This window comes from Martes martes (assembly GCF_963455335.1).
Source record: "Martes martes genome assembly, chromosome: 11".
Classification (NCBI taxonomy): Eukaryota; Metazoa; Chordata; class Mammalia; order Carnivora; family Mustelidae; genus Martes; species Martes martes.
Genome location: NC_137899.1, coordinates 57909303 through 57923248, shown reverse-complemented (window position 1 = coordinate 57923248; position 13946 = coordinate 57909303). Strand labels below are relative to the sequence as shown.

The 13946-nt window shown below is 44.2% G+C and overlaps 1 protein-coding gene across 1 annotated transcript in view; it reads left to right on the top strand.

Moving 5' to 3' along the window:
• The window catches only part of OSBPL3 (oxysterol binding protein like 3), a 177123-nt gene that overhangs the window by 79848 nt on the left and 83329 nt on the right, over positions 1 to 13946 (top strand). Inside the window, exon 2 of the mRNA XM_080818509.1 lies at positions 9713 to 9952. Coding sequence (XP_080674635.1) covers positions 9857 to 9952 — 96 coding nt within the window. The 5' untranslated portion in view covers positions 9713 to 9856. The remainder of the gene's footprint in view (positions 1 to 9712; positions 9953 to 13946) is intronic.

Below are 13946 nucleotides of genomic sequence, written 5' to 3'. Positions count from 1 at the left end.
AGCTCGTCTTCACCATGGTGGTTCTCTATCCCTCCGTGCACCCCAAACAAAGAGGGGTATGGTCTCATATATAAATTCCCTGGTTGAGGGGCGCCTGGGTGGCTCAGTGGGTTAAAGCCTCTGCCTTCGGCTTGGGTCATGATCCCAGGTTCCTGAGATCAAGTCCCGCGTCGGGCTCTCTGCTCAGTGGGGAGCCTGCTTCCCCCTCTCTCTCTGCCTGCCTCTTTGCCTACTTGTGATCTCTGTCTGTCAAATAAATAAATAAAATCTTTTAAAAAAAAATAAATTCCCCGGTCCAAAAGCTGAGAACAAGCCAGTCATTTAGGAACGACACTCTGATCCTGAGACCTGGCTATTTCATTATCAAGGTCCTTTAAAGAAATCCTTGTCCAAGTTGGTGTTGCCATTTTGAGGAGGAATTTGGACTACCCAGCAAAGCCTACCTTAAGATAGAGTCGTTCCGCTTATTTTAGAAAATCATGCCACAGCCTCACAAGGAGCAGACCCTGCAGCTCTGTTTTTAAAAGCCAAGAATCAGAGATGAACTAAAGGAAGAATAAGTTAAACAAGGCATCGTCATACCACGAAACTGTGCGGCACGAATGAGCTACAGTGTGTGTGTAACAGTTGTGAGCGAATCAGCCAGCTGCAGAAAGAAATGTATGGTATGATCCTATTTATTTGACACAAGTTTTTAAAAGCCAGAAAAATAATAGATATAGAATATCGTATGAACAAGGATGGAGACCTGTTGATGCTGGGTGGTAGGAATGTGGATATTTGTACATACCCCCCCCTTTTTTTTAAGATTTTAATTTATTTATTTGACAGATCACAAGGAGGCAGAGAGGCAGGCAGAGGGTGGGGGGGAAGCAGGCTCCCTGCTGAGCAGAGAGCCTGATGCAGGGCTCGATCCCAGGACCCTAGGATTGTGATCTGAGCCGAAGGCAGGGGCTTCAACCCACCAAGCCATCGGGCCCCTCTGTACATAACCTTTTTATTTTTCTGATTCCAAGAGCAGAGCAGCCATGGTGATGTTGTGCACCAGAGTGACCATAGCATCGTACACTGGCTAGCTCATCAAGTGATGACGGCCCTGTCCACCTTACGTAGGCTTTTATATGCATTAACTCATCTAATCACCTCAACAACCCCTTTGGGGAGAATCCTTTCATTATTTCCATTTGTCACATGAAATACAGAGGATCTAGAGAGGCTAAATATTTGCTGAAAGCCACTTAGTAAGTCTGGCTTTGGACCCAGGCAGTCTGAATCCAGAGCCCATGGCCTTAATTATTTTATTATTTTCTTAAAAGATTTTATTTATTTGACAGAGAGAGACACAGTGAGAGAGAGAACACAAGTAGGAGTGGGAGAGGGAGAAGCAGGCTTCCTGCCGAGTGGGGAGCCCAATGCGGGGTTCGATCCCAGGACCCTGGGACCACGACCCAAGCCGAAGGCAGATGCCCAATGGCTGAGCCACCAGGCGCCCCTTGTGACCTTAATTATTATACCACTCTATAAAACCTCCCAATATCATAAAGTGGGTTGGTGGTTTATTTTTGTATATATGATCGCTTGCATTGTAGGCAAAGGACACGACCCAGAGGGCAGTGCAGGCAAAGCAGTTCATCAGAGGTGAAAACAGTGCCGTTGGGCCAGCTCCTCCATCTGATGACCTGGCTTGAGCTATGTGCATGCATTGCGTTACCTTTATAGGAGCGCCTGGGTGGCTCAGTTGTTAAGTGTCTGCCTTTGGCTTAGGTCATAATCCCAGGGTCTTGGGATTGACCCCCGCATCAGGCTCCCTGCTCAGCGGGCAGTCTGCTTCTCCCTTTCCCTCTGTTGCTCTCTCTGTTTGTGCTCTCTCTCTCTCTGTCAAATAAATAAATAAAATCTTTTTTTTAAAAAAAGTTACCCTTTTAAATCATTACTGATGCCCCTCAGCCCGGGATCCCCATCAGAGTCACCTGTGGAGGTCTCAGGAAGTTCAAAGCCTGGCCCGACCACGAAGTCCACCACACTAGATCATGGGCAGGGCCTGGTCCCCAGCATTTTTAAAAGCTCCCCACATAAATCTAATGTGCAGTCCAAGTTGAGATCTACCACTCTCCAGAGTCTGGACAGTGTAACATTCAAGCTTATGATACTTGGCAAGAGCCTCCAGGGCAGACAGTTTGTGTTGAGGATCAAGGACAGATCTGTATAGGGTGACTCTCATGATCAGACTCCACTTAATGTCTCATGAAATGAAGGCCCCTGATCAGGAAAAGGGAATGCCTGGACCTTCACTGACCACACCACGTCCACACAGGCCTGTGTAGGATGGGATCCGTCTCTCCCACTAATGTCTTTTAGTTTTCTGGAGGTTTTGCCGTGTGATTCATCATGGAAGTGGGGTCTGGAAGCCCATGGATCTGGTATTTGCCGTCCGTCCCTGGCTTAAAGGCATCGTTAGGCAGCAGGACAGAATCTTCCTGAGAGGAGAGCTCAGGGTCTATTTCTGACAAATATATCCCAGAAGCCTCAAGATTCCATGGGGAGAAGAGTATTAACCTAGGGCAGTGATACTTAAACTTGTGGAGAACTTACTAAAAACACCTTGCTGGGTCCCACCCTCAGCCCCTGCTCTGTGGGTCTTTGGCAGGCTCTGAGAACTTGCATTTCTAGCAAGCGTTTCTAACAAGGTGATGTTGGTACTGCTGGCCTGAGCACCACCTTTTACAAAGCACAGGCCTAGGATAATAAAAGAGCTTTGGCTTCCTAAGTTACATCACAGATACACAGAGAGAAGAATCAGCTTGGGGTCAGAAAAGCAGGGTTAAGAACGACCAGCTCCACCATGCACAAAATCCCATGGAGACTGTGTCACGCATACAGGATATTAGGCCCATGCCCAGATACTCTGACTCAATCCTTCTAAAGTGGAGCTTCCAAAATCTGCATTTTAAACAAGAACCCTGGAGACGGGAAGAAGGCAGATCTGGACGCTTTGGGAAATTGGACATGGCTGTACAGTTGGGATTGACTGTGGGTGGGTAGGCAACTTTGAACCCAGAAAGGCCGTTGAAGGGATAAATTAGCATCAAGCTATGGAGAGGATTTCAGTACCCTTGGTGCTCTTCTTAGGAAATCTGCCAGTAGCATCTGTTAGATGAGGACAGAGTCCACATGCCTAGGCAGTCTGCGAGTGCTCTCGCAAAGGGAAAGCCGGCTGAGACCACTGAATGGCAACCGGTCTGCAGAAATGTCCTGACAGACTGGAATCAGGGGTCAAAACTAATGTGAGGAAATACAGTAATAAAAAAGAATAGGCAAGTCCCGAATTTCAGCCAAAGGAAGGAAAGGAGTCCTTTTCCGAAAGCTCCTACCGTATTGGAGTCCTAGGGAATGGTGACAGCGAGTGCTAGAAAGAGGTGTGGGTGTCCCCAAAGCTCAGGCAAGCGTAGGTCATGGTCGTAGCTGTGGCGTCTACGTGTCCAGGGAGGCTGGTGTGCCCGTCCCTTCTGCTCTAGCCAGATCACACCTGGAGCTGGTCTCGAGGTCTGGGCACCCTTTGTGGGGAAGCACAGACAAATTGAAGTGTGATCAGTCAGAGTTGGGTGGCTGTGATCATTAGGGTCACATAAGACACAGCAGATGAAAAATGTGACTGTTTGGTTTGGAAAAGAAAAGTTTTGCCGGGTAGGATGGGGGATCGGTGGTGGTTCTGGTGCAGGGGTTGATGAAAAGGAAATTGTTAATCTTGCCCTCTGTCATGACAGAGGGCAGGTCTGGGAACAGTGTCTCCTGGTGAGACAGATTTCAGCCCTAAATGAAAAACCGTCTAGAACAGACTTCTTTGAAGATGAGTTTGGCTGTGAGTGTCAGGATTCACCGCCCCCCAGGAACAGTCAGCAGCGTCCCTGGATCAAACCAGCCGTCCAGGTAGTTACAGCAGATTGACCAGCATGACACACAGAGGTCCAAGATCAGCCATTTGAGGGCATTGTGGCTAGAAACTTCCTTCCAGAAACCTCTGATGAATTTAGGGATCTTACAGCCAAATGACCAGAGGTGTACTGTTGGTCAAGTAACATCTTAGAAATCAAGGGGTTTCAGCAGGCATCATTTCTAAAAAGATGCACATCCAGGATTTGAATAATTTTCTTTTACCAAAGAAGACTGGAAGACCAAAAGTGGATATTCCATTATGAATTTTTTTTCGGTGTTAATTTGGGACATAATTCTTCTATATATTTTACTGGGCGATTTTAAACTAACTGGAACTATATGCCATCTGGTCTTCGTGCAAGTTGTTTTCAAGGATGGAAGGAGAACCTGTTTCTTGGCCAAACATGACCGAGTGTGTGAGTGCAGACCGCCAGGCCTAATAGAATAATAACTACTTGTGTTATAGGTCACTGTTTCAAACCCAACTCGTTAATATTGAGTTGCTTCCTTGGACAGCCAATGGTGACGAATAATGTGACTTTTATCTTTTTGCATCTGTGTCTTATTCAAAGCAAGCATGCTGGTTTGATGGTTTAAAAATCTGTTCACATTTGTGATACAGATTTGGGGAAATGTTAATATGTTTTAAAATTCTGCAGAGTCCTTATTTGTTTTTGGTTGCAAGGAGAGTATGGGATCTTACTTGGTGCTGTGTGTGCCACTTCCAGAAAGCCAGGAAAGGAAGAAATGGAACTAACGTCAGTTGAATGTCTATTCTATCCACACCAGACACCTTGTCCTCCTTTCTCATTTAATCCTCAAGATGCCCCATTTCCTACATAAAACCCTGAAAGACCACGGACGTTTCTACACATGTCAAGGTGTGCATAGAGTTTGTAATTAGAAAGCACTAAATGCAAACTTAGGTCTGGCTCCTTCTGAGTTACATACATCTTGGTCTGTGTATCTCCTTTGCATCTTCAATCAAACTCTATGTTCTTTTTTAAGTGAAAATGTCCAGAATAAGTCTTAAAATCAGCCTTTGTGGCCAAAAAGCTTGGTAGTGCCTTGATATTTGTTCTTCCCAATTCTTGGTAGAAGTCAGAGTTCTCTTTTCCCTAATGGATCCTCCACTCTTACATGTCTCATGCATGGACTTGTAGTGGGAACACCATTTTCACCTGGGCCTGACCCTTCAGCTTCCCAGGTGAGTAGCAGTGGTGAGAGAGGACCCAGCTCATTTCAGAAACACATTTTTAATTTTTTATTTATTTTTTTAAAGATTTATTTTATTTATTTGATAGAGCACAAGCAGGGGGAGCAGCAGAGGGAGAGGGAGAAGCAGGCTCCCCACGGAGTAGGGAGCCTGATGTGGGGCTCGATCCCAGGACCCCGGAATCATGACCTGAGATGAAGGTAGACGCTTAATGACTGAGCCACCCAGGCACCCCCAAGAAGGGCATTTTTCAATTGACTTAAGTGCATTGAGCTTCTCATCCCTGTTGGATTTGGCTACCAGCTGGTTCGTTGAAATGAAAGCAGATCCCACGCTGACTTCTGTCATGCATCAAACGTTTGTATCAGGCAGAAGGCACAAGAGCAGTCCTACAACCTGCTCCCATGAGTTTGGGAAGTCCTAGCTGTTTCTCTCTAGGGCACAGACAGGTAGTCCCCAGACTACCTGACAGGTTTACTTGGGGCAGGTACCACAGCATTCAGCAGGAGGATTGGCCCCCCTACCTGTCAGATCAATGGCCAAGGGGTGGAAGAACCTTCTGAGGAGGCTGCAGATGTTCTATTTTTTTATCTGGGTGGTGATTATTTCAGTATTTGCAAATGTGAATTTCATAGAGCTGTCTGTGTGCTTAAGATTTGTTCACTTTACTATATGGAAGTTATGCTCAGTAAAAAAAACAAATAAGGGGGAAATAAATGATTGTCCTTAAGTTGTTCACAACTTGTGAGTAGGAAAACTATTGCATTTTATACAAACCCCTTGAGTTAGAGGTTTTCCATGGAAGGGTCACTATGAGAGGAGAAAGCCCCACAGCTCTTTCACAGGTCCCCATACCCCTGAATCAGGGGCCTTCTCTCCTGGCCAGTATCCATCACCCCTAAGGGATTCGTCTTCCTCATTTTACTAGGTCGGCACTGAGAAGTCAGCTAGTTGGAGTAGGAGACACCAACCTTTCGTGTGACCCCTCTTTGTTAAGGTCCTCTGTCGTGGGACTCCTGTCAGGGTCTTCCCTCTGAGGACCCACAGGCCAGCCCTTAGGTTCTCCAAGGTTGACACAATAGCTACCTCATTCCACAGGACACCCTCATTCCTGGGACACCGCGGTCTCAGGCCTCTGTTGCCTTCACGCTCTATTCTACCCTGTTTTAAGTATTTCCTTTTCTCAGAATTTGACCTCTTTTGCCCTTCCTGCTGTAAAGAACTGAATTTTAACTGGTGATTTTAACTGAATTTCTCATGAGGCTAGGCTGGAAGGTTCTGGGGGATGAAACAAGATATATTTCCCTAGGTGATAATCCCAGACTCACTGGGAAATGGATGTGGGAGAGGCTGGAGTCTCACCCTCCCTTTTCCCTGGAGGAGAAAAAGAGGCTTGTGGTGAGTGCAGAGGCCTTACCTCAAAGTACCAACTTAAATGAGTATGGGGTTTGGCCGGCTCCCAGCTCTGGCCCTGGTAGCTCTTTCCTCCGAGGTGAAATTTGGTGGAGCTAAGCCATAAAGACGACCCTTTGTATCAATTGCCTCTGGGACGGGGTGATTGTGTTTGCAATTTGGCAGTTTTGGAATTGCTGGGACTCTCTCTTACCTGAGTATCCCTTTCTGCCCCTTCTGCACATGTTACAGACCACCCCTTGTGGTCGGTCTTGTCCCGAGCCCTCCCTCTCAGAGCCTCGGCTTTTAAAAACATGACAAAAGTGCTGGTGGACACACACAGAAACCCTTTGTTGGCATTCTGGAGCTGCTGTGGAATTGGTTGTCATGGCAACAGCTGCCCCCACACACAGTTCATCCTTTGGGGTTCCTGTCATGTTTTCTTTGCCCTCTCTTTCTTCAACAGCAACAGCCAACATGCTATTAAACCAACTATTAATATATCCGTACAGCCTTTCTTGGCAGTTTTGAACTCGACTGCATTGGCTTCTAACTTCGGGTCCAATTAGTCACGCCCCACAAGCCAAGCTAACTTTGTGAAGAGGCTGGTGTTGGTTTGGTTTTATTTAGTCTTAGTTATTGTTGGATCCAATATGTATCAATACAGAGATTTGGGGGGTTTCTTTGAAAGCAGCATACGAATTGAGTTCTCTGGCTATACACTTACCTTAATTTTATTTTCTGACATGATACTTCTCATTGACTTGGTTTTAGTTGATGACTTTGGCATACTCATTTGTTTTTGTTTTTATTTAAATCCCAGTTAACATACCAGGTAATATTAGTTTCAAGTGTACAATCTAGTGGTTCAACACTTCCTTACAACACCCAGTGCTCATCAGCATACTCATTTTTAAAGAACTATGTGTCCATGAAAAGCATAGGAGATTGAGTACTTATTAATGAACCAAAGGTTTAAAATAATATCTAACTAGCTGGGTCCCGGTTATATCATGTTATAATTATGTAACATGCTCCTTTTAAAATTAAGACTATGTGAACACTAAGAGCTAAATAGATTGAAGATATACATATATCTTCAATATATTATATATAATATATTTATATTAAATTATATATATTAAATATATTTATGTAATATATTTATTATATATATAATCATATATATATTATATATGTATAACTGTTGTTAACATGCATGGGAAATTTACAGAGTTTGTTTGAACTTAGTGTGTCAAATAAAAGGCTGGTCTTCTGAAGCCAAAACCAAACATGTTAGTCACCCTTGACTCAGGGCTGCAGATGAAGGCAGTGGTTGAAGGAATGGGGCAGGGCCTCCGTGAAGCTGGCTTACGATGTGCCCCCTCCTGAATCTTTCTAGGCAGTTCCTCAGTTCTGCTGGGTCCCAGAGTTGGGCAGTAGCTGTTATCACCACACCCGGCTATTAAAGGGTGCTCATTTCCAACACCAAGGTGAAAGGTCTGGCATCTAGCCTGAATGCCGTCTCTTGCCAGCTGCGTGGCTGGGCAAGTTACCTAACTTCTCAGAGACTCTGTTGTTTCCTCTGTAAGAGAGAGATAATCTCCTCCCAGCAGACTGTTGATTAAATGAGATCATGTGTATGGGTAACTCTTACTATGGGACTCGACAGTAGGTAGTGTGGGCACTCCAAGGTGATTATTGTTTCAGTTACTGGGATACTATGGATGATGTGGGAAATTCTGTTTTCCTTCATACTTTTGTCACACTATGTAATGATGTTTTAAAAGATGTCTCCAAACCTTTGATAGAACAAATCTTGCACCCCATCCCTCCAAAAAACAGTTGTGTGTGTGTGTGTTTTTTAATTATAGTGAAATACGTATAACATAAAATCAACGTTTAGCCATTTTCTGCTGTAAGTTTAGTGACATTTAGTCATTCACAGTGTTGTACAACAACCACCATTATCTAGTTCCAGAACATTAATCACCCTAAAAGGAAACCTCATAGCCATACCCTATTTTCCAATTTCCCCAGCCCTTGGCAACCACTACTTGGCCTTGTGTCTCTATGGATTTGCCCACTGTGGTTATTTCATATAAATAGAAACATACATATGTGGTCTTTTCTGTCTGGCTGCTTTCACTTAGCATAATGTTTTCAAGATTTATCCATGTTGTGTCATGTATCACTTAACTTCATTCCTTCTAATTCCTGAGCAGTGTTCCATTGTATGGCTATGCAGTCCTAGTCCATTTGGGCTGCTATACCAAAATGCCACAGATGGGTGGCTTATAAGCAACCGAAAGTTATTCCTCCCAGTTCTGGAGGCTGGGAGCCCAGAATGAGGATGATGGGCAGAGGGCCCTCTTCCAGTCATAGAGTTACTGTATCCTCACATGGCAGGAGGGGTTAGGGAGCTCTGTGTCATCTTTTTTATAATTGATTGCATTCATAAGGGCTGTGTCCTCAGGACCTAAGTACCTGCCAAAGGCCCCACCTCCTAACACCATCACGTTGAGTTTAAGATTTTTAACACATGAATTTCAGGGGGACCCAGATAATGAGACCGCAGTGTACACCATATGTGGTTTTTCCATTCATCAGTGGATGGACATTGGGTTGTTTCTACCTTTGGCTACTGCCAGTAGTGTTACCGTGAACCTTCTTGTACAAGTTTTTGTTTGAACACCTGTTTTCAGATGGATCAGATGAAAATTCTGCTTCACTTTTTAAAAAACTACCAAACTTTCTAACTATGTTGTACCATTTAATGTCCATACCAGCAATGCCTGAGGGTTCCAGTTCCTTCCCATACTTGTTATTTCCCATTTTTTTTAAAAAAAAACTATACTTATCATTTAGTAGGTATGAAGTGGTAAATCTCATCGTGGTTGAGATGGTTTTTTATAGTTCTGACTTTGTATGTGTCTGGATTCAAATTTTCTTACTACTGTTCTTAATTCCGGCATATTGCAAAGCTATATGAAAAACCCATTATACATAATTTCCAATAAAAGATGGGTGTAAAGCATCTTTTCCTTCACAGCTCCTGATACAACTAAGCATAGTGGCTCCTGTGATCTGTACTGTAGACAATTGGGGGCTAATTACGGATGCTGTCTGGTGCGTCTGATCTTCTCTGTAATCCTTTTCTTTTGCTTTTAGAGATTTCCTCTGGGTCATCCAAAATGCTTTTAAAACATACTGGATAAGAACTGAGACACCTGCCTGCGTGGGACTTCTGTACTCTCGGCTCCACTGTCTTCGGATGGCATTTTGAACGCACCAAAGCCAAGTGACCCCCTGCTCATGATGAGTGACGAGAGGAACCTTGGGGTGTCCCAAAAACTGGTCTCACCTTCAAGGAGCACAAGCAGCTGCTCCTCCAAGCAGGGAAGTCGACAGGTAAAGTTTAACCAATGCAAATTTTAAGATGCAAATTTATACCAAGAAATTGGCCAATTAAGATGTGCGCATTTACTGGGGAACTCCTACTTCTCAGTGGAAGAGCGTTTGCTTTCAGTCATATCTTAATTACATGAGAAGAGTAAACTTTAGGTACTTTTAATAAGGCAGCTTGAATGCTTACCTGATGGGAAGGAACTATAGTTGGCTCTTTGCATTATTTTTTTCCGATCCTTGCAACTGTCCTCCAACACAGATATGCACATCCCTATTTTCACCCTGAGGAAGCTGAGTCGGACCAACTGAGTTATTTGCCCAAGGATACACAGCTAGCAAGTGGCAGAACGAGAAGTCAAAACTCAGTCTGACTCCAGAGCCCACACTTTCCTTTGTACCATACTAACGAAGACAAAAAAACAGTCACTGTTCCAGTAAGTTTAATATCCTCCTGCCCTCCTCTACCTTCCCCTTCACCACAGATTGCCATGTGGGTGACTTTGAGTCTCCCCTGCTTTCTTTCACCCCTGGGGGAGGGAATTAAAGCCACAGAGAAGTGGTCAAAGGAATTCAGTAGGAAGAAGAAAGAAGTAAAACAAAGGGCTGAATATGTAGCGCCTGAGTGCCAGCCATAATTATATGTTATTTCTTCATTTTCTTTCTAAGAACTCTCTGTTGGCAGAATTCTGACTTTAGGTCAGTGGCAGTAAATGCACGTTAATCATTATAATTGTACCACCTTCAGTGAAGTAGAGAGTGGGCTGTCAGGAAGCTGTGGGTTCACGACCACAGTGGTCTCTGAGCCTTTTCAGCATTTGCTGGCTGTGTTGGCATTGCCTTTCCTCCACGGGAAGCTCTGGCCTAAGAATTGGCCCAGAGTCCTTGGTTCCAGATTTGGAAGCAACAATCCGGCAGCCTCCCACCTCAGGCATGCCCGCACATTCTGACGCATCATCACAGGTCTCTCCATCTGAGCACTGCCACTTCCCAGTGCCGCTTCGTGTCCTTAGGATCTACGATTCTAGACAGGTCAGATTTTGCCCCAGGCTGGACATTTGGGGAGCCCTCCAAGATCTCCTGTGAGGGATTAGGAAGACAAAAGATGTTTTTAGCACTGTAATCACTTCTGTCTGGGGTTTTTAAAAAATGACTCAAACTAGTCCTTGGCTAATGCATCACGGCCCCTTTGGAGTTCTGGCTTCAGAAGGGTGAGGTAGCTCACTCAGCTTTCCATGGGGGTGCTTCTCTCCCTGAGCCGAGAGTCCGATGGGGATTAGAGCCTGAATGTGGGATCTTTCCCTCACCCTTTGTACCTAGTCGCATCTATTGCTATGTCCTTCTTGGATAAAGAGAAGGAACATGATTCATTTAAACGGCTGGTGCTTATAACAAGCATAGGAATCAGAGCCGTGCAGTGACCTTCTATAACTGAATACTACGGAAATGTTCTTTAGGTGTGTTACTTGAATTGATGAATTTGGTTTTCGCACCGCTTCTTCTGAGCTTGTCCTAAAGATGGAGAGGAATGTGCAGGAAGCCTCGATTTTTTCCTACTTAGAATGGATGGCTATTCAGCTATTCATTCATCAGATGGTCATCTTCTATATTTAGGATCTCCCGCTTTACAGTATGTGTAACGTTGCTTTACAAACGTAAACGCTTCTAGGCAGGGCAGGTAGAGAATTTAGTAAGTTTATTCCAACTCTAGACTGAATCTAGTTCTACAGGCCATGTTTAATTTTAGGGACCATTTTCTTATTCTGCCCACTTTCCCATCCTTCTGTCGGAGAGAGGTGTCCTGTCACAGGAGGGGCTTAGCTATTCCATCCGTGTCGTCCGCCTCGGCAGCCGTGTCCGTTCCGCCATCACAAGCTGTCCCAAGGTCGCCTTTCGTACTCTAAAGGTGCTGGGGAGGTGCAGGCACCTTGGAAGTTCAACCTTCACGGCTCTGAAGGAGCAGAGACGTATCCCGTGGTCTCACAGATGCTAAAGATAGTAACACTGTGTTTCTAGTCACTTCACTGGAAAGTACGAGTTCAACACGTAGAACTTCAAGATTTATATAATAAGAAATTTAACGTGAGGAATGTTGAATTCTAGCTGATAAAGATGATCTGTGCAACAACCTACTTGTTTTTTAAAGCTTCAGTTTAAAGTCACTATGAGGCTATTCTTTTCATTTTGTGGTGGGGAGGGGGGTGGGTAAGCCTGATGGTGACCGTGTTGGACCGTCCTTAATGCTGGGTTTTCTCCTGTGCTTTGGGGTTATGTTTTAGAGGGTCATCTTGAGTTTGTTTCCCCATGTTCTTTCCTTGTACCCGCCCTGACCTACTTAGGGATTTGCTATTACCTGCTTCTTACCTCCGAGGACCCCAACCCCGAGCCAAGGGTTGTGTTTGCAGCTGGAGGCTTCTGTTCCATGTCAGTGATAGAATGTCCAAGAGCCACCTCCAGGCCAGCGCACATGGCCCAAGTCTGGTTGTAAGGCTGTGTCTGCCTTCTGCCACCTCCCTGGATAAGGCAAGTTTTAAAGCCCCCTTTCACTGTGGTGTGGAGTTCCCCCCTCCACATTTGCTTATTTCCAGCTGTGAGCCTAACTCAGGTCCCAGACTTTTCCTACGGACATTTTTGCCCCATTAGCCCACAGAAGCAGGACTCCTAGACACTTCTGTCTGCAATTTCTTTTGCATTTCTATTTTGTGTTTGATCCATGGAGATATTTAATTTTTTTTAATCACACAGACACACACACTAAGCCCCTACATGTCTGTAACTTTGTATACTTTTGCTGTTTTTGACCTGGGGTGGTGACAAGAGAGGGTCACTGAATGCACACACTTACAATATAGTCTTGGCTGAAAGACTCTGTTGTCTTAGGTCATTTTACTTAAATTCTCCTCCAGCATCGCTAGGTGACATTGAGAGTGTATGTACTCCAGCCACACTGGCTTCCTTTCGGTTCCTTGCACTGAACTTGCTCTTGTCCTTGTTTCTTGAACTGAATTTGAACTTGTCCTTCCTATCCCACAGTCTCCTCACACGAAATCATGAGGAACTATGCGTTTACGTAGATGTATTCCCTATCTGTATGTCTTGTTAGAAGAGCTTGCTTCCCTGAAGGACAGAATGATCAAGAATTGTGATTGGTGTCTTTGTTTTTGCTTCTGATCTAAGACAGAGTTGACAATTCAGAACATGAATACCCAAGAAGGGTTCTGTCATCTTTTAGCTTAAATACTAGGGCTTTTGAAATTTAAAGATAGCATGTCTCATTTTGTCAGTATGGGAACAACGTACAAATATAATCTTATCAATATAATTTTGGGAAGAATGTATGTAATTAGAACTTGAACTCTCCAGCCTCGGTTCCAATCATTCATTGGTTCTGTGACCTTAAAGTCTTAAACCTAGGCCTCTGTTTTCTCATCAGTAAAACTGAAATAGTATTAGTTCTTTTCACATAGATTATTGTGAGGGTGAAAACTGAAACATCTAATCCAGGGTCAGACTCATAATAGGTCCTGAGTTAATATTAACATTCATTTTTGTTATTATAGTTAACATTAATTTGAACTTCATTCTTATGTATGGAGAATGTAAATACTCATAGAGAATAGTTCTGCTTTTTGCCCCTAGGAACTTCTACAGGCATTGTACATGTATCTACCCAGTACTGATTAGTGTTGTACAAAGGTCCACAAAAGTATACAGTGTATACGTGAATATATACTTTTAACATAAAAAGTGCCTTCCTTTATACACATTAACAAAATGCTTTTATTTATTCATTTATTTTCATTCTTACTTTTGTTTTTTTGAGAGAGAGGGCATGGGTCATGGGGGAGGGACTGAGGGCAGAGAGAGAGAGAGAGAATATCAAGCAGACTCCATGCCCGGTGCAGAGCCAGACACATGGCCTTGATCTCACGACCTTGAGATCATGATGTGAGGCGAAATCAAGAGTAGGACGCTTAACTGACTGAGCCACCCAGATGCA